The sequence below is a fragment of the Centruroides sculpturatus genome, unplaced genomic scaffold (assembly GCF_000671375.1).
Source record: "Centruroides sculpturatus isolate CEXI.00-Female unplaced genomic scaffold, Cexi_2.0 scaffold752, whole genome shotgun sequence".
Taxonomy (NCBI): domain Eukaryota; kingdom Metazoa; phylum Arthropoda; class Arachnida; order Scorpiones; family Buthidae; genus Centruroides; species Centruroides sculpturatus.
This window is the reverse complement of record NW_019384965.1, coordinates 71,171-96,874: the sequence shown is the minus strand read 5'-3', so window position 1 is coordinate 96,874 and position 25,704 is coordinate 71,171. Positions and strand designations below refer to the sequence as shown.

The window sequence follows — 25,704 nt, the reverse complement described above, 5'->3', positions numbered from 1 at the left end:
ACCAAACTTCTGTCTTAACTCCTGAAAAAGATAAATTTCTACATTTCAGAATAAATTACTATTACATAAAATTTCAAAATGCTTATAAAATTAAAACTGAAAATTAAAAAAAAAAAGTTTATAAAAAAGCCAATTTAAAACCCCCTTTGAAATTNATTTTTTGTTTGAATAAGGAAATGACTCCCTTATTTTTTCCTGTCATTGCTGCCGCAACACTTCAGAAAATAATATTCAATTTAAACTAGACGAATTACATCGAAAAATATTTATTTATAATTTCTTCTAAACATCTCGCGGGCCGGATAGAAACTTTTCGCGGGCCGTAGCTGCCCACCGTTGCTCTAGGTGTCTCTACTCTCCATAATTATGTCATACAGGTATCCCACGTACAACATGGTTTGATAATTGGGGATATTCCCCATACAACACAACTTCCAGTTTTGCTCTAACATGGTTTTGAAAATCCTCCGTACAAAATTTCACAATTTTTAAGTATAAACCCTGTTATTTGATACATTTTTATTCAAGTAAGCATGCATGCTGTCTCAAATTTTCCCATGGATTTTAGAATAGTGAAATTTTCATTTGGTTTTGTGCCTTTCTTCAGGTATACTTTAATGAAAATTGATAGAGCAATTTGTTTCTTCCTTGTTCTAGATTTCCTATCAACCTGGTGTCATCGTTGTTGCTTTCAGACTTTAGACTCCAAGACTGTGTTTTGTTTTTATAGCTAAACTTTACTAAATACAGAGATTAATTTAAACATTTTAGTTAAGTGTTGTTAAACTTTTTTTCAACACAGGTAAGTAATCATTTGTAAAAATGACAAACGAAATACAGTGGTATCTTGGTACTCAAACAATTTGGTATTCAAACACAAATTCTGGAAAATAAATTGCTTAGTCTTCGATTGAACAAACATGAACAGCTAGGACAAATTTTTGATTAACAACATTTCTTACTTTTATTTTGTCACACATTTATGTATGACAAATTGGTAAAATTTTTATGGTAAAAATTTTACCAACAAAGATTTTTATGGTAAAAATTTAAAAAATTGAAGATGTTACCGATATTTCTGATAAAGATCAACAAAAAAGCTCAGATGATGACAATAATTTGTAAAAAACAAAATACCCTCCTTTGACTAAAATTAATATTAACATGTAACACAATACTTTTAATTATGATAGTTAATTATTGATTACTTTAATAAACATAACAATTTCTCTTAGTAATGAAAATGAACAGTACACTTTTGTTAACTTCTGGAACATAATTGTATTTGTATTAGTCCTTTGTTTCATATAGCATGAATTTGCGTAACATGGCACTGCAAATGATAACAAATCAAGTGGAATCTCATTTTCTATCAAATTTCAAGAAAGCCATTGCATCGGATAACAATCAGATAAATTAGGCAATATTGCAATAATAATTTTCTAATTTATGAAACACATTTTTGTATGGATTATCAAACTGATAATTTCTATTCCCCAACCTCCGGACCCGTACCGGTCCGTGGATCAAATGGTACCGAGCCGCCCAAGGAACATTAAATTACTGGTATTTCCATTTTATTTACTATGGTGTATTTCTCTCGGGTTTGTGCAGCTTTTAATGGACGACGGAACAACGGAATAAACTGGACATAAGAAACACACTTCGGGTGTCATTGTCTCCTATTACCCCCAGACGGAACCATCTTATTGCAAAAAAACAAGCTCAGGGTTCTCATTGATTTAGTGTTCTAGTGAGTTAAAATGTTAAATCACATTATATTCATTTTTTGGTGTAACTGTATTTTATTTTGAAGGCATGTTTAAATACAATTAAATTAAAATTATTAAATTAAATCAATCTAAAATATAAACAATCAAATGTCCCTCCTCAGTGGGCCGTGGTAAAATATCAAATGTTGACCAGTCTGCAGCGATAAAAAGGTTGGGGACCGCTGATCTAGGGTACCATGTTCAAGGAACTTTTAAATCACCCTATTGACATCATATTACTTTGTTTAGTATATGAGATATAAGAACTTAAAATTTGACATTAACATTCAGAAATGAAAAAGTCTCATTTTCTTACCTTCTAAGTGTTCTGTCACTAGGGTTTCTGGATGTACCAAACTTAGCCAGAGCACTTAGTGTGAAATTCCCTATCTGTTCATCATTCTGGTAATATACTACACAAGAAAAAGCTTCTGATCCTTGCTTGGATCGGTCTTGTGTTCATTTAATTAAGCTGTCATTTAATTAATTTAATTGTTGTCATAAAAAAAATGGCACTTGTTTACTAAAACATTGATACTCTAGGTCAAGGGTGGGCAACCTTTTTTATAACATGGGCCAGAATAAATTTTACGTTTTTTCTGCGGGCNAATTCTGTTCTCCCATTCTTTGTTTGAATAAGGAAATGATTCCCCTATTTTTTCCTGTCATTGCTGCCGCAACACTTCAGAAAATAATATTCAATTTAAACTAGACGAATTACATCGAAAAATATTTATTTATAATTTCTTCTAAACATCTCGCGGGCCGGATAGAAACTTTTCGCGGGCCGTAGCTGCCCACCGTTGCTCTAGGTGTCTCTACTCTCCATAATTATGTCATACAGGTATCCCACGTACAACATGGTTTGATAATTGGGGATATTCCCCATACAACACAACTTCCAGTTTTGCTCTAACATGGTTTTGAAAATCCTCCGTACAAAATTTCACAATTTTTAAGTATAAACCCTGTTATTTGATACATTTTTATTCAAGTAAGCATGCATGCTGTCTCAAATTTTCCCATGGATTTTAGAATAGTGAAATTTTCATTTGGTTTTGTGCCTTTCTTCAGGTATACTTTAATGAAAATTGATAGAGCAATTTGTTTCTTCCTTGTTCTAGATTTCCTATCAACCTGGTGTCATCGTTGTTGCTTTCAGACTTTAGACTCCAAGACTGTGTTTTGTTTTTATAGCTAAACTTTACTAAATACAGAGATTAATTTAAACATTTTAGTTAAGTGTTGTTAAACTTTTTTTCAACACAGGTAAGTAATCATTTGTAAAAATGACAAACGAAATACAGTGGTATCTTGGTACTCAAACAATTTGGTATTCAAACACAAATTCTGGAAAATAAATTGCTTAGTCTTCGATTGAACAAACATGAACAGCTAGGACAAATTTTTGATTAACAACATTTCTTACTTTTATTTTGTCACACATTTATGTATGACAAATTGGTAAAATTTTTATGGTAAAAATTTTACCAACAAAGATTTTTATGGTAAAAATTTAAAAAATTGAAGATGTTACCGATATTTCTGATAAAGATCAACAAAAAAGCTCAGATGATGACAATAATTTGTAAAAAACAAAATACCCTCCTTTGACTAAAATTAATATTAACATGTAACACAATACTTTTAATTATGATAGTTAATTATTGATTACTTTAATAAACATAACAATTTCTCTTAGTAATGAAAATGAACAGTACACTTTTGTTAACTTCTGGAACATAATTGTATTTGTATTAGTCCTTTGTTTCATATAGCATGAATTTGCGTAACATGGCACTGCAAATGATAACAAATCAAGTGGAATCTCATTTTCTATCAAATTTCAAGAAAGCCATTGCATCGGATAACAATCAGATAAATTAGGCAATATTGCAATAATAATTTTCTAATTTATGAAACACATTTTTGTATGGATTATCAAACTGATAATTTCTATAACATTGTATGTATGATATTTTTGAATTAAAGACCTGTAGGCACCAACGTGGACGATGGTCGATTGGCACTACAATCCTTTGTTTAGTCGTAAGTAGCGGAGCTCTTGTCGAACACACCTGAACTGTGTCGTGGCAGGTCGAATAAGCGTGGTCGTCTGACGAAACGCTCACGTCATCGACGGGAAGCCCTCTGGTGGCGACTGTAGGTGCTAGCGCCTCAGACCTTTTCTAAAATTTAATATTTTTATTTCAATTTCTTAATCTGAAATTACATGACTGAATTACATAAAATTGCCAACAAATATATGGTATACAATGGTATAAAATTGCATATAGTACCCTAAAACTCTAATTATTCATTATTAGTCACTTGCAGTCATTCACTAGCCCTCAACTGGTCAACTACTAGAGCCATATGATCATTCACTAGTGATTTTTAAATTTTAAAAACATCTTGTCATTAATTTAATCAATATTAAAAAAAATTAAAAATTCACTTTTTGAATGAGTAGTGAGAGTTCTTGGTAACCAGCAATGACCATTACTTATGTTAAATGTCTGTTTGTTAAGTGATTATATTCAAATCTCCTTATCAAGGTGTTTAGTTGGTCATTTACTGGTGCGACTACCCTAAATACATCACATCACATCAACTAGATACCACTTCTTAGCCAATCAAAAAGTTGCTATTTTGGCCATGCTCTTTTTTGTCTATTGTTTGATCTTGGTTTAATATTGAATCATGCAAGACTCCAACATAAAGTATTTGAAAATCAAAACTAACCAGGTTATTCTAAAGAACAACTGTTAATTATACGAGGGCATCCAAAATAAAGAATATTACTATTTTTTTCATTTTTTAAAATCAAATGACAATTAATTACTTAAAATTTTTAAGTAAACAGAGGGAAAGTATGGTGATTAGTCGAAAAAATGACCCCTTAAGATTTTTACATTTTTGGACTCAGATGACCTTGAAACATCTATGAAAAAGTTTGGGGATAATATTCTGTATATATGGATGTCAGTGTATGTGGGGCCACAGTTTTGTTCACCCCATCTGAAGCTTAACTCCTGTGCTTTTTGTCAAAAATTTCATGGAGCTTAGGGGAATTGATGTTATTAAATTTTGGTGATTAAAGGTCTAGGGAGTCATGTGTCATATCTTGAGTGAGGTTGGACTTAATGACAATTTTATTTGTTATTAGCATTTAAATTTTTTATAAACCATCCCTACCCTCAGAATTAAGCTTTTTATTTTTAACTATTATAAAATGACAAAAGTTTTTAATAATAGAACAGATGGTTCCACCAAATATTGCCAGGAATGTTAAGTAACTCGTTGCTGGATTTTTTTTATATACTCACCATTACAATTTAAGTACTTGTAGTACAACACTAGTTTTTGGATTACTTTGTCATAGACTTCCACTGCCAATCCTTTCAGCCAGTTAATAATAGCTTTTTTCATCTTGTCATTCATTCCAAAATGTTCCAAATCCACCTTTTGGCTTGGGACAGTGAAAGTCACTGGGGGACAGGTTGGGACCGTATAGTGGATAGTTGAAAATGTCCCAGCCAAATTTAGGAAACAAACACAGCTTGTGGGACCATACTCTTCTGCAGTCACTCATTATCTTCGTCAATTAAACATTAAAACAGTGGTCACCAAATTTTTTGACCTCGCGGACCACTAATAGGATTTTTTGTGTTAAATGTATTTATAAAAAAAATTGTGATTAAGAACACATAAAATGTACCTAGTTAATAAAATGAAACTATTAATTGTAACCAAATTACGAAAGCTTTATTAATAAACCATAATAAAATAAACAAAAACTGTAAAAACAAAACAATTAAAAAATGGTTTAAGTATATCAAACCGGCAACGGTGATGCCCCAAGTGTCGAAAGTAAATACTTCTTCGCACGTGAATTGGTGGAAACGAAACACTGTTTGTACGTGATATATCGATATAAAGACAATGATTATATTCTACGAGTTTTTATAACTTTTCACGTATTGTTATGAATTGAATTATGTTTCAATGCATCTTAAAACAACGTGATGAGTAAGCATATTCCACATTTTTCTGGGGACCAGCGAAATTTTCTCGCAGACCACTACTTTGGCGATCTCTGTATTAAACACCACTTTCTCACACGTGTTTCATTCCTGTGATCAGCATACTTCCATGTTTATGAATTTCTATATAGCTATAGCTATATTATTCCCTCCCAATCCCGAGGTAACTTGGGCAGTTTACATAGCGTTACAAATGAATAGACCAGTACATATTGTTATATATGTATGACCTATGCCGATTTGTTTAATTATTTTTGGCGCGAAAATTTTTAATGTTTTATTAATTAGCTAATTAATTGCGCTATTTTCTATAGGAGTTTTTATCAAATTAATTAAATCGTTCTAAACTTCTGTTGACCGATTTGACATCAGTAAAATTTTTTAAACGCTACAGGCTTTTTTGTTTTTTATTCAGTAGAATTTTTTATATATACTTTTTTCCGATCCTCCTGTGTTTTAATAGCATAAAACTCTGAAATTTTGTTTTATATTTGAATTAGGGTTTCTCAAAGGAGATCCCGGTTGTTTTTTAATCCGGAAAATCCTGCAAATTTCTTAAAAATTCACTTTTTTCTAATTTTGTGTTAAGGTTGAGGAAATTTTGCAAATAGAAAGTAGCTTATGAGTTAATTATGTCAGAATATATTTGTATTTATTAATTTTAAACCTACTTATTAGTTAATTTTTGTTTCTTATGGCATGTCACAAATGGTCAATAATCAGTACGTAGCTTATTTGTGGCATGACTCTGAAAATTCTTTACTTCTCGGAACCTGTAATATCTGGAACAATTGTGCTTACGCTGTCTTAATTTTTAACCATGCCCGGTAGATTCGATAACTGTGTAACGCCAGGTTGTGCAAATTGGGGAAGGATACAAACGAGTACGAAGTTTGCAAGTATGAAGTTTTTCTTTGTAAACCAGATTATTAAAGCCAAACGAATTGCCGAATTATCGGGCTATGATGTTTCTATTAAAGCAGCCGAGGTAGACAAATCAAGAATACTAGACAGCAAAAGAAGTACTACTATCTCGAAATTTTCCAGGCTATAAGTGAAAAAAACATCTGTATTCTCTTAAATGCATCAAAGAAGATTCCACTAACATCAATTAAATCGGAAAGTGCATTCTCGGTAGTGGGACTTTTCGTTACTAAAGTAAGAATCGGAGTGTTGACCCTCTTTGCTTTTTAAAATCTTAATACAAAATATTATTGCAAATTTTTATATGTTTTATTTAAAACATACAAAAATACCTTTTATTAAGTTAGAAGTTTAATCTAAGTTCATTTTTTTTTCAACTCGATTCAAAGAATTTTGTTGTTGTATGCATGTAACGCACCGTTTACGAAACCCAAAAGGGGTTACATAATAGTGGGGTTCAAGTACCAGGCCTGGACTTTCCAAATAAAAAAACAATTTCCACAACCACAGACAATAATTAACAATAAATATAAAGTTTAATGCTATTGACAAAAAAAAGACAATGGGTTAATTGACCCCAACAGGAAGTTAAGTAATCGAAAAGTAGTAACAAAATCAATAATCAAAGACAATTATACTTATAACATCCAAATCCACAAAACTTAGCTCCACCTTAAAAAATATGCTTTTACAGCAAAAGATACGATTTCCTCTAATTTATCACCGCTGTCTCACCCACAGTGGTCACCTGAAGCTACCTACCTTTGTCATGGATTTGCCACCTTTTATTATACCTCGAGTGCAGCTCTGCACTGTCTTAATTTACATAAGATGTCGTTCCAGGATCAGGCACCGATGCAAACTAAGTTTGCTTTTTCTTTCATGGTCACTGGTGCTTAGGAGTTTGTCCTTAACAAAAAAAAGAACCCCAAAAGGAAAATAATTAAATAAAAATAACGCCCCAAAACATAAAATAACGATTGGACATTGACTCCTTTACATGCAGTTTCCAGCAAACTTTAATACATTTTTTCTATTTGTGAACATTTCTATGTAATTCAAAGGTAATTTTTAATATATATCTTATACAGCATTATTAATATGATTTTGGAGGTTGCAGAACGTATTAAATTACTTTAAAAAATGAAAAATAATTATATCATTTCATTTCATATTTTGTATATCTTAAAAATAATTAATTGTCTCGGGATCTCGGGGAAACAGTTCACTTTTATCCCGGGACAAGCAAAAGACCAGGAAATGAGAAACCCTAATTTGAATACAGGTATACCTCGCCTTACGTCGGTAATTGGTTCCAGGAGAGGCGACTTAAGTCGAATTTACTCGTCACTAGGTTAAACCACAAATAACCATTCCCAGTTTTGTATTTTATTTATAAATGCATTTTTAATAATATATGGTTAATAAGAATCTATTTTGATTAAGCTTAAAAACTAAAATTTAGTTGTTTGTAATATAGTACAGAAAAAAGTAATCTAAATTTACGAATTCATGTACGCACAGTACAGTACATACTTGTAAATGTACAGTACGTATGTTGTAACGTTGTGACTTATCTGTAGTAACTTGAACTGGGTGTCGAGTCAGGGGTGAACATTCCAACATACCTTTCGGGAGTCGGGGAGAGTTCTTGTGTAGTCGTCACCCCAGTCGTATCAAGAAGGAATAAAGTTAATTGTTGATTAACTACGTGTTTTTTATGTGCAACAGTGTCGAAAACAAGAGCGATATAAAAGTGACGACGAGGATTAAGATAAAGACTTACCAGCAGAAATTACAATTTGAGATCAAAAGTCAGAAATGTCGATCCCAGGAACATCAACCAGTGCAGTTCGTTTCGAGCCATTCAAGATGGACAGCCAGTGGAAAACTTACAAGGACCGCTTTAATTTTTGCTTGAAGGCAAACCAGATTGAAAATGACCAAGATAAGTGTGCTTTATTTTTTACTGTGTGCGGTGAAACTCTATATGAACTTGTAGTAATGCTCATAGCCCCGAAAGAAACGACACAAGTTAACTTTAATGAAGTAATTAACGCTCTTGATAGTCATTTTAACCCGAAACCTAGTGAAATCGTCGAATCGTTCAAATTTAACCAGAGGTCGCAAAAACCAGGAGAGAGTATCAACGACTATGTCGCGGAACTACGGAAAATTGCAATGAATTGCAACTTCGGCGCCTCACTAGAGCGTATGTTAAGAGATAGGCTAGTGGCTGGTTTAAGGGATAAAGGAATACAACATGTGTTATTGGCAAAAACGGATACTACTTATAAGGCCATTTTGGATGCAGCATTGGCAGCAGAGGCAGCATCTAAAGATGTTAGCCAGCTTGGGCCAAACGGAAACAACGCCCAAGTGTATAACTTAAAGGCGGACTACAAGAGAAAGAAAGAGTCAGCCGTATTACGCTGTTTTCGATGCACCAGAAGTCATAACCCGAATAATTGCAGATTTGCTCAGGTAATCTGTAATTTCTGCGGAAATAAGGGACACATAGAAAAAGCATGTATCACGAAACAAAAGAGTGGAGGAAGAAAAATTCCAAACCAGGGAAGAAACCAAATTGGGCCACAACGGAAAGAGGTATCCAGCCAGAGAGCCAAAGTACACCGAATTGAGGAACATAAAAATGTAACATCGAATCCGGTAGAGGAATATACATCTCTATTCAAAATACGTGGAAGTAAGATACCACCCTTAAAAATCTTAATCAATATTGAAAATATACCAGTCATGATGGAAATTGATTCAGGGGCGGGGTACACTGTAGTGAGTGAACAGACCTTAAAAGAAATTAAAATCCAGCGAGACCAGTTAGAACCGGAAGAAGTCAAATTACAGACATGGGCGGATCAGAATCTGGAGGTAGTGGGCACTACAATGGTGAGTGTACAATTTAAAGGAAGAGTTATGAATCTACCATTGTTAGTGATTAAAGGAAATGGACCAGGACTTGTTGGAAGAAATTGGTTTGAACCATTAGGAATCAGAATAGAGGGACTATATCACCAACATGATGCAGAGGATCTGATACAAGAATTCCAGCATTTATTCAATAATTCAGAAATGGGTCTATTTCGAGGCGAGGCAGTCAGTTTAGCGATAAATAAAGAAGCTAAGCCTATTTTTATGCGGGCAAGACAGGTTCCTTTTGCATTGAGAACAAAGGTAGAACAAGAGTTGAATCGACTTCATCAGTTAGGAGTTATAGAACCAGTTAGAACTTCTAAGTGGGCCACTCCTGTGGTACCCGTTGCAAAACCAGATGGCAGTGTACGTTTATGTGGAGATTACCGCTGCACTGTAAACAGAGAGGCAATAAAAGTAGATGTATACCCATTGCCGGCCATTAACGATATACTTGCTTCATTATCTGGTGGAAAGGTATTTGCCAAGCTAGATTTCAAGGAAGCGTACTTCCAATTTCCTGTGGACCAGGAGTCGTCTGAGATACTGACTATAAACACATGCAAGGGTTTATACAGAATGAAAAGATTACCATTTGGAGTGAGTAGTTGTCCAGCTATTTGCCAGAGAGAGATGGAAAAGATCGTAGGAGGTATTCCAGGGACAATTGTGATGATAGATGATATACTTGTCATGGGACTCAATGAAGAAGCCCTACATCAAAAGTTGAGGAAAATTCTTAACCGGATTTCAGAAGCTGGACTAAAACTGAACAAAAGCAAATGCCTATTCAAAACAAATCAACTTCAATTTTTAGGATATTTTATAGATGCTCAGGGCATTCGACCCACACCGGATAAAATTGCGGCGATCCAACAGGTTCAGGACCCGAAAAACAAACAAGAGTTACAAGCATTTTTGGGATTTGTAAACTTCTATGATAGATTTTTGAAAGATAAAGCAACCGAAGCTGAACCATTATATAGACCCACAGCTTCACCATATGGAGTTGGAGCAGTAATTTCACACATATTACCAGATGGATCAGAAGCTCCTATATACTTTGCATCGAGGACACTCCACCCAGCAGAAAGAAATTATTCACAATTCGAGAGAGAAGTATTAGCTATAATCTTTGGCATCACAAAATTTCATAATTACCTAGCTGCTCGAAATTTTACTATATATATGGATTGTAAGCCAGTTGTGGGCCTTCTGAACCCTGCTAAACCAATTCCTGAATTAATCTCACCCAGAATGATTCGTTGGTGTTTGAGATTAGCAGCATACTCATATAGGATTGAACATCGTCGGTCAGCAGAGATAACTAACATTGATGCATTATCGCGTATACCAACTACTGTGGAAGAAAAGACTATCCCCGAACCAGGAGAGATATTCCTTATATTTGAACAGCCAGAATTGCCCATCACATCTCAGGAAGTAAGCAGAGAGACAAACAAAGACTCAGTGTTAAAAAGAGTTGAACATGCAATCTTACACAGATGGCCACTTAGTAGTCCAGAAGAACTTATGCCTTTCGCTAGGTGAAAGCTAGAACTTTCAATTCACCGCGGCTGCATTTTATGGGGACAAAGAGTAGGTATTCCTAGAACCTTGCAACCACAGCTATTACACCTGTTACACTCCACACATTACACCTGTTACACTCCACACATGAGGGCATGTCTAGAATGAAAAGAACAGCCAGGAGTTATTTTTGGTGGCCTGAAATGGACTCCCAGATTGAAGAGACGGTATCGATGTGTAGAAAATGCCAAGAACAGAGGTCAAACCCAACCCCAGTTAAAGACACTCATTGGCCATCACCCTCGGGACCCTGGGACCGAGTACACATTGATCATGCAGGACCACTTTATGGACGTACATATTTTATTCTAGTGGATGCTTATTCGAAATGGGTGGAGGTAGAAGAAGTACAAACTCAGTCAATCCAGGAAACCGTGAAACTATTGAGAAGAATATTTAGTACACATGGACTACCAAATACAATTGTATCCGACAATCATCAAAGCTTTAAATCCCAAGAAATGGAAGAATTTATACGAAAAAATGGAATACAGCACATATTTACCCCTCCATATCATCCCTCTTCCAACGGACAAGTAGAGAGACAAGTGCAAACTATAAAGAAGAGAATCGAAAAATTACATCACAGCCAAGAAAAAAGTGAGGTGTTGCTCCCCAGACTTTTGTTTAGCTTATGCACAACACCTAGTAGCACTACAGGAAAAACGGCAGCAGAACTGTTGATGGGAAGAAGACTACGTACCGTCTATGATCGATTAAATCCACACTTATATAAGGAGAGAAAGGAGGAAACAAGAATACGAGAATTCCAAATAGGAGACAACATCAATTACAGATGTTATAGAGACGCTAAGAAGTGGAAACCAGGTAAGGTGACAAAGAAGACCAGACCATATACATACATGATAGCCTCACCAGAAGGAACTATAGAAAGAAGACATATTGATCAACTGATAGCTCGAAGAGAACAACCACTCCAGAACAAGCAACATCCAGTTTGTCAGAACAACCAACATCCAGCTCCCCAGAATAATCAACATCAGGACAAAGGACCACCGGTTAGAAGGAGCTCTAGAACACGGACACTACCTGCACATCTCCGAGACTTCATTTTAGAGGAGGAAGATCTGTTGTAACGTTGTGACTTATCTGTAGTAACTTGATCTGGGTGTCGGGTCAGGGGTGAACATTCCAACATACCTTTCGGAGTCGGGGAGAGTTCTTGTGTAGTCGTCACCCCAGTCGGTTGTATCAAGAAGGAATAAAGTTAATTGTTGATTAACTACATGTTTTTTATGTACAACAGTGTCGAAAACAAGAGCGATATAAAAATGTACATGTTTACAATTTAGCGATGTTTACAGTACATCGCGGACTCTCTATTTGTGAATGTGATTTGCTCTAAGACATTATAAAATATGATGATTTTGTAAAGTTAAATAACAAATACAGTTATTAAAATTATCTTGCGACAGTAGAAAATAAACTATATTAAATTTATCAATATCGAGGGGCGCCGACGACGACACCAAACGGTAGATATTGGAGCTACCGTGGAAAACACCAATATTGAGCACTTAAAGACCGCTAAATAAGACGACAACACGCAAAAACATGTTTTCATGTTTCGTTCTTTAGGATTTATGATGAATATATTAACATTTACTGTAAATGTACATATTTTAATATGATTTTGTGCGCTCTAACGCTTTTCTAGTGATATTACGACTTCAATATTTGTGGCGGACGGACGTAAAGTCGAATAAAATGACTTAAAATTAATTTTTATTTTTTGACAAACGACGTAACTCGAGGTATACCTGTATGTGATAAATTAGTTCCCCTGCTGCTTTAAATCGATCTTTCCCGCAGGCATACATGAGAATGTCCCGGGAAAGCTGCCACCAACTTTTCTCAAGGTCAACAAGATTGTAAACAATACTGCACGTGAAATTTCACGCATTGTTAAATGATAGATATATCTGAAGGGTGTTTTTTCTATAAAAAATTTTTTTAACTTTTTTAGTTTTTATAAATAAATTTTATTAAAAAGTTATATTAATTACGGTAATTAAAGCGCGAATTTAGTTTAGATATGTTTGTAGCAGAGGGGCAAAAGGACAAACTTTCTTTGTGCTTAGAAAATGAATAACACTTCACATTTGGCAGGATTTTCAATTTTTGTAAACATTCTAACCATGATAAAATAGTAATAAGCTTGCCATTATTGAAACTCTACACTGCTAACACATCAGAAAGCAAATTAACTGTCATCAATTCAAGGTCAATTTGCATGATCAATTTTTTCTGGATGCCCCCTCACAGTAAGTTCTGCCTAAAAAGCTGATTACGTACCAAAATTGGGTAAAACGTTATTTTTCAAATAAAACTATATATGTCAAGTTATGGAAACCAATAAATTCAATAAAACAAATTTAAAGGAATTTATATATTCAATAAGGAACTTGTGTAATTTTTTGCTTTTTGATTTCACCACATAAATTTGGTTAAAGTATATTTTTGTTGTGGCAACATATTCAACAGTCAGTAACTACACCTGAGGATGGCCTATTCCATGAGGCTGAAAACGTTAGTGTTTAATGTTTCATTGTCAGTAACTACATTATGGGGATCTTATAAATATCAGTTTGAGAAAATCTCATTATTGGCTAAATTTCAATACTTTACCATTTTATTAGTTATTCATTCACTTGATTTTATTTTTAATATAAATATGTGTATATTAGTATCAAACAGATTTATGTAAAGGTGAGTTCAAATGAAACCTGTTTGAGATGTGTAAACATTGGGTGAGAGAGAATGGAAAAGATGAAATAGAAATAGTGGTATGTATTAAGCTTCATTAAATACTATGTTTATTAGAAGTTACCCATGCATTTAGACAGTCATTGTTCACAGACAGAATTCATTGTTAACCCAAAGATTTCAATAGTTCAGGATTGGTTCAAGTAGCAATGTCCTTTCCATCCTCATTGGTGTCAGATCTTTGTCCCTCTAGAAATTTCTTTAATAATCTAAAAATATTCTACATATAGCAAGATTTGTCAAATCTTGACTATATGTAGACTCCCACTTCTACAGGCTAATGAATCAATAATCTTGGTGATGTGCAATCCTGCATTGTCATTGTGAATGATGACTCTTAAAGACAGCATGCTAGGTCACTTGAAAGCTGTGTGCAGAATATTGTGTGTTTGGTCCTTAAACTCCAGTAAGATGAGTTCCTGTATGTTGAAGAATGTAGGGATCCATCTTACTAGTGTCTTTCTGGCTGACTGCTGTATTTTTAATTTTTGGGTTGGATGAGCTGGCACACTGATACCACTTTCCTATGAAGTGACACCACATTTTGTCCTCTGCCACTGTGGTATAGGAATTGCACCCTCTGTTGCAAGCTGACATCCACCTGCTATTCCTTGTGTTCAATCATCATGCAGGGTACTATTGGCAACACTTTCCAGTACTCAGGGTTTTTAGGAGACAATCTTCTGTATAGTACCAATGGAAATGTCAAATTCACAAATACTTTTGTCAACAGTTTGCCTTGATAGCAGTCAATGGATGCAGACTATTGATCACAACTTTGTGTGCTTGACTAAGACACTGCAAATCTGCCATTTCCTCTGATGGCTCCACTGGCTTCCATCCCTTGGCTGATGTGGTTAGAAATCTATCCAAGCAGGTAATTCAGTTTTTAACAGTTATCTTCAATGCCAAGTGTCTAGACATGAAGCCAGTGGAAAATTTGAAAACACTGCATCATGACATAGTTCCACTTAGCACTTGCATTCCAAACCTCAACTGTCAACTTATCATGTATCACTCTAAACAAATTTCATAGTATTTATTTATACATACATATATATAAATAAATGCATGTAATTAAAAAAAGAAGGTATATATATATACTTTAAAAATTTCATGCAAATAACCCACATCATTGCACAATTCACACAGATTATCTGCTGATTTTAGAAAACATGAAAAATCCTTTAAGTGCATAGATTGTCTTAATTTTTTGAAGTGCTGAAGAAATTTATAAACATGCCTATCTTTAGTTTCTCTCATTTGTTTTTGTGCATTAAGTCAAGCTTTAATTGATATTAGACATTACTTAGTTTTTAAAACAAGTTCTCTGGGAGAATTATTAGAAACTTCATGGTTTTGTACAGAAGTTGAACTGCCAAATAAATTTAATGGTGACCTTCATTTACTATCAATAAATTTGATAATCAAATAAACTTTAAAAAAATGTATAGTCGATCCCCATAACACTGTTGATTTTTCTGTTTTATATGAATTCCATATTTTATGAGTCACTTAATTTTACAAATACAGTAGAGCGTCGATTATCCGAATCAATTGGGGACTGGGGTTGTTCGGAAGATCGATGTTTCAGATAACCGATTGCACACGAAAAAATATATTAATTTATCCCATTTTGACATTTTTCTCTGTTGCGTGTTGCTTCGCGTTGAATTTTCGTTGATGTTAAGCCTAACGAAGACTATTGTATCGTTAAAAATTATTTTTTAATTTTGTATGAACAATACAGAACCTCGATTATCCGGACTAATTGGGGATGAAGGTAGTCCGGATAATCGAAACAAATACTTTAATTTGTCTTTTAATGATAGTACATCACGTTTTCTTTTCGATGACATATAAAAGTAAATATTGTATTTAAACCGTGATCAAATTGTCAAGAAACAAATGTTTGTATTGAATTTGGCTACTACTGACCAAAGCTAACAGACTACCTATTGTTTAAAAGGCCCTCTGGTGGCGCAAGAAGACGAATTTTATAAAATAAAAAGCAGTTGAAACTGCATTTTTATGAATAAAAATTTGATAAACTATTTATCGTTTTATGACGAGTAAAATTTTTTCGTCGCGTTCGCGGCTTTTAAGTAATGCATAAACCTTCGAGGCGCGAGGCCCTTCGGACCGCGAGGCATAGGCGGTGGCCCACGTCGTCCATGCCTTACGCCGCCCTTGGTCATAGAAATGATGTAATTTGAATATAAATTATTTATAAATACGTATGTCAAGTTATATTTTTATTATGACGTAAAATATGTTTAAGAGTTTATGATCAGTGGGTGAGACGTTGTTGAAACAAAAAAGTTATGCATTCCATCACGTACATAAACAGTGTCGTAATTCGCCAAGTGCAAATCAGCAAATTCGTAAAATTTTTGTTTATTTTGAACAATCCGGATAATGGAGGTTCTACTGTATATTGAAAAATATAAAAACAATAAAAAATTATACTTCAGAAGTTAATTTAGTATCAAAACGTAAAATATTTGAGTAGCCCAAGACTGCAGCGCCACAGCACTGGCGAAAATTTAAATTTGCCGACGAATTCTTTCGGATGATTGACTTTCGGATAATCGATGCTCTACTGTATATGTGCCGGGCTGTGAATGGCTTTGTAAAATTTATGTCTTTGCACATATTTGTAAAATCTAAGTGACTTGTACAGCATAGAATTAATATAAAATGGAAAAATCAAGTGTTATGGGGGGGTCGACTGTACATAGTTATTTTTATTGCTAAGAAAGCAGACAACATGTTTGTGGAATTTATAACAGTAGAAATTTAATTTGTCATAATCTTTCAAATAAAATAGAGGAACTTCTCAAAAATGATCTCTAAGTGACCATCCATTAATTACATATATTATCAATAACAAAACTGACTCAAAAGTTGTATATTACTATACAGGTGATTGGCTTTTGCAAAATGAAATTTATAGAAAACTCCAAATATTTTTGAAAATATAATAGAAAACAAGATTCATTTAATAGGTCTCTCTCCTTTCCAGAGTACCAACATCTGAAAGATTAGTAAGATGGAAGTATGTGATGATCTATTTGCTCATAAATTCTCTAGGATGCATTCTGTCGTCCACTGCTTTAAATATTATTGACAGAAGAACAGTAAGTAGTGACTATGTAATAATTAAACTACATTATTGAATATATTAACTTTTATTTGTTTTCAGGGAGGCATTCTGAATTTTAGTCAGCAACAGCTGAGAGAGATACTTGGTATTTCAGAAAATATGGAAAATGAACAGTCAGAGGAAAATTATGAAGAAGCAGCAGAAGATAATGGTCCTCTAATTCAGAAAGCTAATAATATCATCAGTTAATTTTGGTTTGAATTTTTTTATATAAAAAACACACAAATTTGTATAGAAAATTTTTATTTAATCACACTTGGAGAAAGCAATCATCTTCACTCTGTAAAAAAAATTAAAAGAATATAAAAATAAAAGATGTGTTTATAGATTTTTTAAAAATATGTTTTATTAAAAAGACAATTACCCAACATTCTATACTGTATTATCTCAACCTTCTAGCTTCTCTTTCAGATTCCAGCAAAGTGAGAATATCACCTTCTCTCACCGGACCTTTGACGTTCCTGATGATCGAACGGTTCGACTCATCTAAAAACTCAACTCTCACCTATATAAGTTAAACAATATTTATAGGTCAATGATATGCTTTAAAATTTCAGAGTATTTAAAATTTAACTTAAAAATTTAATGAAGCTACAACAGAATCTCAATATAAAGGGGGCTGAAATTCATATTTCCAAATGAAGATAACTCCTTCTTGCCTTGACCAGAAGGCAGCTGACAGGAAGCTTATAAAAATGTATGTCCCATTTCTGTTGTGAATATTATGGTTTACTCAGTTGAGAAAGTTTATTTGAGAGGCTACAAGAAAGTTCAGCACAACAGAACATTGAGTAATACAAAATACCTATTACCAACCTGTTATAAATTTATTAATTTTGTTACTTTTGTGTTACACAATCAAAATTTTTTCAATTTTTATGATAATAATTAAAACAATGATTTAAATTACATTTATTTTTGGATTTTGAAACAGATTTTTGCAATTTAATTCTCTTAACCTGAAAATGTTTGTTTTCCTTCAACATTTTGTTTTATGAGCTAGAGTTTTGGTTTTTGTAAGCAATTTTTATAAAGCTAATTGTTTTAAAATAGTAGATTAGTTCATTAACACCTACCCTCAAACTGATGATGTGAAGAATAAATCTGAGGAATTCATAAAGAATTAAACACAGTATTTCAAAACAATTTTTTTTATATTAGTAGTTTGCTCAAATTTATCATTTTGCTTAACTAACACAGCATTTTTGTCAAAGTGTTTCATCAATTGGCATATTTAAATTTTATACTAGGAACTCGCTCCAATATACAAGATAATAAAAATATTATGGCTTTATCCTTATTATTAAGTTCTAATACAGGGTTGGCAACTAAGTAATTGCGGATTTTAAGTAAGAAGGAAAATTCAAAATTTTTGCTTAAAAATATAACTTTATTCAATTAGGTATTGTCCATTTTCGTCAATGACCTCTTGCCATCTTTCAGGCAGTGTCATAGTTCCATGTTCATAAAACTTCTGATTTTTGCCAGCAAAAAACTGAGTTAAGTGTGTTTTTACATCATCAGCATCATTAAGAATTTTACCATTTAAGGAGTTCTGCATGGAACGAAATAAATGGTAATCTGAAGGCGCAAGGTCAGGGCTATACGGTGGATGTGACAACACATCCCAACCTAGCTCCAATAATTTTTGGCGGGTGACCAAAGATGTGTGGAGCTTTGCATTAGCATGCTGGAAAACAACACCTTTACGATTTGCCAATTCTGGCCTCTTTTCTTGAACTGCATTGCTTAGTTTGGCAAGTTGTTGAATGTACACATTTGAATTAATCGTTTGGTTTCTTGGTAAAAGGTTCAAAGTACAGAATTCCCTTATAATCTTTTTTGGTGAATCTCAGCTTTTGGTGTCGTCTGGACTGGTTCATCTCGCATCACCCACGATCTTTTATGATTAACGTTATAAACTATCAACTTTTCGTCGCCAGTAATCAGTCGTTTCAGAAATGGATCAATCTTGTTGCGTTTCAGAAGCGAATCGCAGATGCTAATGCATTGCGTCAAATGAATTTCCTTAAGCTGATGAGGAACCCATAAATCCAGTTTCTTGACATAGCCAAGCTGTTTCAATTTTTTTTTAATGCATGTATGTGATACATTGAGCTTCTGTGCAATCTCACGAGTTGTGCTATGATGATCTGAATCGATAATTGCCTTGATATGGGTCTCATCAACTTCAACTGGACGGCCAGATTGTTGAGCATTTTTCAGTGAAAAATCACCAGAACGAAATTTGGCAAACCAATTTTGACACTGCCTTTCTTTCAAGGCTTCATTCCCATATACCGCACATAACTTCTTGTGTGTTTGTGATGCGTTTTTGCCTTTTTGGAAATAATACAATAAAATATGTCTGAAATGCACGTCTTGTTCTTCCATTTTTAAATTGGGATAAAAACGAAACTAAATAACTAATCGATACAATTTTTTTACTAAATTAAAGGTGGAAGTCCAAACAACAAGAAAGCAATATAGGTTAAATGCTTTGAACACGATGACAAAGCAAAAAAATGTGCTAAGGCCACCTATTGACAAAATCCGCAATCACTTAGTTGCCAACCATATATTTTGGTCTACTTCATAGACTATCAGGGGTAATCAATTTACAACATATCCAGTAAGGGAGTCTTCCCAGAAATTGTCCTAACATAAAAAAAAAAACATATTTTGAAATTTTGTGATTTACTCTTTAATGACAATAGCAAGACTGAGCATTTAAGATAATAGTTGTACTAATGAGTAACAACTGTATTCAAGTGATGTTTGGACTTAAACCGAATAGGATGTATACCAAACTAACCTTTTTCATAAGTAGTAATGTAAAAATGATTAATCCGTTCTCATGTAAAAAACCCCTCTTGCTATGGTATATTAATGGGGTTGCAAAATAATTTAACCCCTTTCGCAATGTTAACAGATTTAATAATGTCTTTATTTTTCATGATTGTCAATATCCTCATTCTCAGAATATGGTATGCAACAGTTAAACCTCGAACAGGCATGCCACCTTCATATTTCTCAACAATCTCTTTTTTCAGTTCATTGTGATTCTAGTCATTTTTTTTAGTTTTCTGTTGCTTTTCATTTGCCTTTTTGCAATCCATGATTAATAAAGATAATAAAATTTTACTTACAAATTAAAATCAGAAGAAATTTAACAAAGTTATAAACCATGGCACTGCGAACGTCTAGTCTGGTCTAATACACTGATAGTGCTTGCCCTAGGGGACTGTTAGGGTCTACTCCCGATAGTCAAAATCAGCTAGGTTGTTCAATCCGATCGCATCTGCGAACAAGATTGGTGTGTGTTTAATTTTTGTTTTTCATGCAGAGGAAAAAAATCTAAATGACAATATCACGTATTTATTTACAGATTGTTATGAGCTTTCTGTATATAAGGTTGTAACTATGTCGATCGTGGAGACAGGAGAGGGAAACGGTGGCGCACTACTGGCTTGAATGCCCGAAATATGAAATAGCTCGCAGAGACCTGGGCACCGCCCTGGGGGAAAAACTAACCAATAATAGCAGACTACGGGCGATCTATGCGCCAATGAAACCGATCAATCTCTGCCACCTAGTGGCGGCGTTGGAAGAATACATAACACGAACAAGGCGATTTAAGTAGAGGAACCAAAGAGTTGGTGATTCGGAGAGAGAGCCAATATTGAGCTAAATTCTCCATATAAACACTTTAGAAGAAGAAGAAGATCGTGGAGACAGTGGTTGGAGTACATGAGATGGACGTCCTGCCCTGAGTACGTTGACCCAAAAAGTGGTCAACCTCAACCTTTGATGTCATGCTGATTAGGGATGGTGGTCAGGTGCAGTTTGCAGTGTTGCCAACCACTGCATACTACTTGTTCATAGATGGCATGTATAATTGAATTAAATCGTATACTGAGCAAAATTTGTTCCGTCCAAACAGGACATATTCCAAAGCAAGCGTATACTGAGGTACCACTGTACCTGTATAATTATGCTCATATACAGTACTACATTCTCAAAGTAACTTGACCAACTCAATGTGTTGCAGGAATTAGCATTTTTAACTGGAAATTTCAATTACAATATCCTTGGCATGCACTTGCATTTTTAATAGGTTACACCAAAGCTGTGCCAATAACCAATATATCAATTTTATATATTTGTTTCAATATTTTGTAAAAATATATTAGTTTTAGCTTGATATATTGGGTTATTGGCACAGCACTAATTGTGAGAACTGCAATAACTCTCCAAAATTTTTAATACTAGTGCAATTTTCTGATTGCTGAGGGAAATAAGTATAATAGTGTATGGACACTATAGGAAATTTTTCTCAAAAATCACCAAAAACCACTCATTTTTCGAACAATTGATACCAAATTTTCATAAGAACTCAATTTTGATACTTTGGTCTCATTTTGAACATTTTTTTAGAAACTTCCACAATCAAACAATTCTTTCCATGCATGCCACAACAGCCCACGGTCTCTAATGTTAATTGTATCCCCTTTACAAATTGTTTTTATAGGTTTAGATTTCCAGATATTTTAGATAGGGCACATCTGTTACATCTGACTTCTTATTAAAAAAGACCAGAATGTTAAGGTAGTAGTTGGGTATTTTTCTGATTGAGTCTTGACATTCTTTGATCCTGATAAGCAGAGATCTGCATGTGGCATCAATATATTCAAAGGAGCAATCTATTCTGTTGTTGTATAAAGATATTGAGTAAATGCCTAGAAGAGTAGTTTCATCCACTTGGATCTTTGCCATTCCTGAGTATGGAGAATATAATTGGGCTCCTTTTATAAGAAATTGAATTTCTATTTCTTTGTAGATCTCATTCAAGAGTTTGTTGTAGGCGACTGTTCTTTATGGCTTTGTCTCCTCAAAGCTGGAACTTAAAATACAGTAAAACTTCTCTAACTTGAAGCTCCAAGTGACAGAAAAAGATTCTATTTTCTTTAACTTCAAGTTAAAGAAAAATAGAGTGAAAAATGCCAATTCTGAATAATTTTCATTTTTTACCCCTCTTGCATTATATAAAGAATCTTTGATACTTTTTGTCTTAAACAACCTGTTTAACACATTTCATTAAAATGCTCAATATAGCTAATGGAATAAAACAGTTTTGCAGGTACTGTACATCTTGTTAAAACAGTCTCTTGCTTTGGACTGAAACATTATCTGCAAATGAATGTTTGACAGTAGATACAACTGTCTGAAAATTTCATGGAAATCTGGTAATTAGGATCACTGTATAGAATAAATATTAAAATTTGAGCAGGGAAGTTGAAGGTTTTCATGGTTCCCTGACACTGATTTGTTACTTCTGACTTGGAAAGAATTTAAGGAAATTCAATTTTGAGACATTAAATCCTATGCTATTCTACTGAGACCTACCAAGTGCTTCATTTTTATTGAGTTACAGATATTTGATTTAGAGAAGTTTTATTGTACTAGGTAATGATTCAATGGGATCAAATTTAGGAATAAAATACAGCTACATTTACTAGTGATAAGTTTAGTGAAACAAAAATCTAATGTAATATAACTTTTGTATTTATGAAAGCATTTATTGTCATTATTATTGACTAACTACATGTACATATTTCTTTATAACAGATATTATTCCTGCATAATTAAATATAAACAGAAGTCTTTATTATTTAATTCACTGTAGAAGTAATTCAAAATTTTCCTACTTTTATAATTCAATTAGTCTAAAATGATTCAAAAGGCTTTAATTTGAAATACATTCATTTGATTTCTTTCAATTATTTCAAAAAATGAAGCTTAAAAATATTTGAGAGTCTTATTTAGAATACAATAAATCATACAAACTATCTGAAGATCTACGAAAATTTTTTGAATTACCTGAGTACACTGGCCCTGAGATCCAGTTCGTCCTAGGACTTTAGTTACCTGCAATAAAATGTTTATAATTCATTTCAATATACTTTTTTAAAAATAATAATTCAAATTGTGTATGGTAAAATTAATATGCTTATACTTGCAACTGATTTAAATAAAATATTTTAGTACTGAAATTATTAAATTATTTGATAGTCATTTTTAAGTAATGTAATATAAGTCAATGATCTATCGTGTACATGTACTGTACATCATCATCAGATTATCAACTCATTGCAATAAATAATTATAAAATAAAATAGTAGTATATTTTTAGCAAAATGAAAAATATAAAATAAATTACTAGGAAATAATTCTGCTACCCTATTTTATTATTATATTTTGAGAGTTCATTTTTACAATAGGCCAGGGAATCCCAGTGGAACCCTAAAAAACTTTGTAAATATAAAAAGTTTATGTAAAACTTTTAATGTTTTTAAATATTTGTTTCCTATCAAATAAACTTACATAATTTTTAGAAGGCGTTTTTTTCTAACAGGATGTTGTCTATATTTATATATAATATTATATATTATATAATATTAAATTTTTTCTTAAAAGAGATTGATATACAAGAAAGGTTAGGAATCCCTACAATAGAGGATATTGATATATGATGCTAAAAAATCAAACATTGTGACTTTACAAGAGATTAAAATTTGGTTTAATTTCAAATTCATTTGTATAGAATTGCTAAGAGAATAAATTTATATTTCAACAGAATAAATATAATAATAAATAATATAAACAAGCAATTATTTATTGTGACATTAAAAATTGTAGCCAGGCATTGCAATAATCATATTTTTAATTTATTTAATTTAAAATATGCATTCTCTACCTCAAATTAATAGTGTCTTCCCCTGTATATCGTGCTTTTCTGTTAGCAATGGTGTCATTTCAGTTATCTATTTAACAATAGATGACTGAAACAACACCATTGCTAACACCTTTCAGGGGAAAATTTTTGAATTGAAATAATATGACTTCTGGTTTACATTGGAAGTTCTTATATAGTTAATCGGGGCCTCCTGTCCCCTAAGGTTTCCATATCTGGTCTTGTCTGTCATTTAACTCTGTTCTCAAGAGTTTTTTTTTAAAAACTCTTTCTGCCCTATGGGCATTAAAAGGGCCTCTTTTAGTAAGCCATTATGGGTTCAGTCAGGCCCACAATGGGGTGGCTGGGTGGTGAGGGATGGAGGCTGACATATCCAGCCAGACCACTCCCTGAAAAATTTCTGGGGATTTTTTTGACCCACCTGGATTCAATCCGGGCCCTTCTGTGGTAGGCTGCCACCTTGACCACTCAGCCGTCTGTTCGTGTGATTAAGAAAAGACGGATGGATAACAGTGGGAATTTACAGGTCTACAATTTTTTCAAATTGCAGCCCCATGAGTGATTTAACTTTACAAAACAGTTTCTAACTGCTGAAATATAGGATGGTTATAATCAAACTGACTCTATTCAGACCTCTCTATAGCAAGTTCCACTTATCAGATTTTGATGAAACTTGGTATATATAATACATTAGTGACCACGGGAAAGAAAGTTCTGCAATAAAAATAAAACTGCCAAATGATGATTTTCATGAAATGCAGTCCTGTTCAGTAGGCAAACCTATTAAAAAGGACTGCATTCAAAACTGGAAAATCATTCTGCATACCTTTATGTTATCATTAGTCATGACCCTACAGAAGAAAGACCAAGCTTTGCTGGTATAACTGTTTTATCAGATTGGCAGCAATGGCTTAGCTGCACTGTGAGAATATCTACATTTAAAAGGATTGTGAAAAGGGCCCATGTCAAAGAATGGTTTGAAAAACATGATTATAAAATTTGAAGAGACTTGACAGAACTTCTGGTTCACATTATTCTCAACAAGTGCTCAAGTGGTGCCAATTGAGTTGTCCATCCCTTGGCCAACAGTACAAGAAGTTCTGCAGTCCATCTTAAAATACAGTCGACCCCCTATAACACGGGTTCCTATAGTTCGGATTCCTATATCACAGCAAAAAAATTGCAACAGTATTTGAACAAACATGCTAAAAAAACCTCCTATAATTCGGTAAAACATCAATGCCAACTCATGTCACGACAGGATTGCACAAATCGTTGAGTTTAAACGAGCAGCGGACCTACCAAAAACCATTTATTATTTAACATCCATAAAAGGATTAATCTGGTTATCCGAAAAATCGATTTTCTGAACAACCCCAGTTGATTCGGATAATTGATGCTCTACTGTATTTTGTTGCCTATCCTATATGCTTGATTACAAATTTGAACATGAGAACCACTGCTCTATCAAAGTTCAGCCCAAAAGAACAGTCTTTTGCAAGAAAGCTCTCAGGAAATACACTTAGCCAAGGCAAGTGACATGTTTTGTACACATTTGCCTTCCAATGTACTACTCTGTAACAGAAACAAACTTAAGCAATGGCATCTTGAATGGTACACACTTGATAAGTAGTCCCATGATTTTTTGTTTATAATATTTTTTATATACAGTATATCGCCAAAAAAATTCTGTGGGTAAAATTATAGTTTCTTACAGGGCTGTGGAGTCGCATA

General features: G+C 33.4%; 1 protein-coding gene and 1 pseudogene across 1 annotated transcript; one reads left to right on the top strand and one right to left on the bottom strand.

Annotated features, from left to right (window-relative positions):
• LOC111632507 overlaps nucleotides 1-17,512 on the top strand; it is a 95,617-nt pseudogene extending 78,105 nt beyond the window's left edge.
• Nucleotides 17,513-18,153: 641 nt separating this feature from the next.
• Nucleotides 18,154-22,676, bottom strand: LOC111632505 (histone-lysine N-methyltransferase SETMAR-like). Its single transcript, XM_023376936.1, has one exon. The coding sequence runs from the start codon at nucleotides 19,608-19,610 to the stop codon at nucleotides 19,047-19,049; it is 564 nt and encodes a 187-aa protein (XP_023232704.1). The 5' UTR covers nucleotides 19,611-22,676; the 3' UTR covers nucleotides 18,154-19,046.
• Between the last annotated feature and the right edge of the window lie 3,028 nt (nucleotides 22,677-25,704).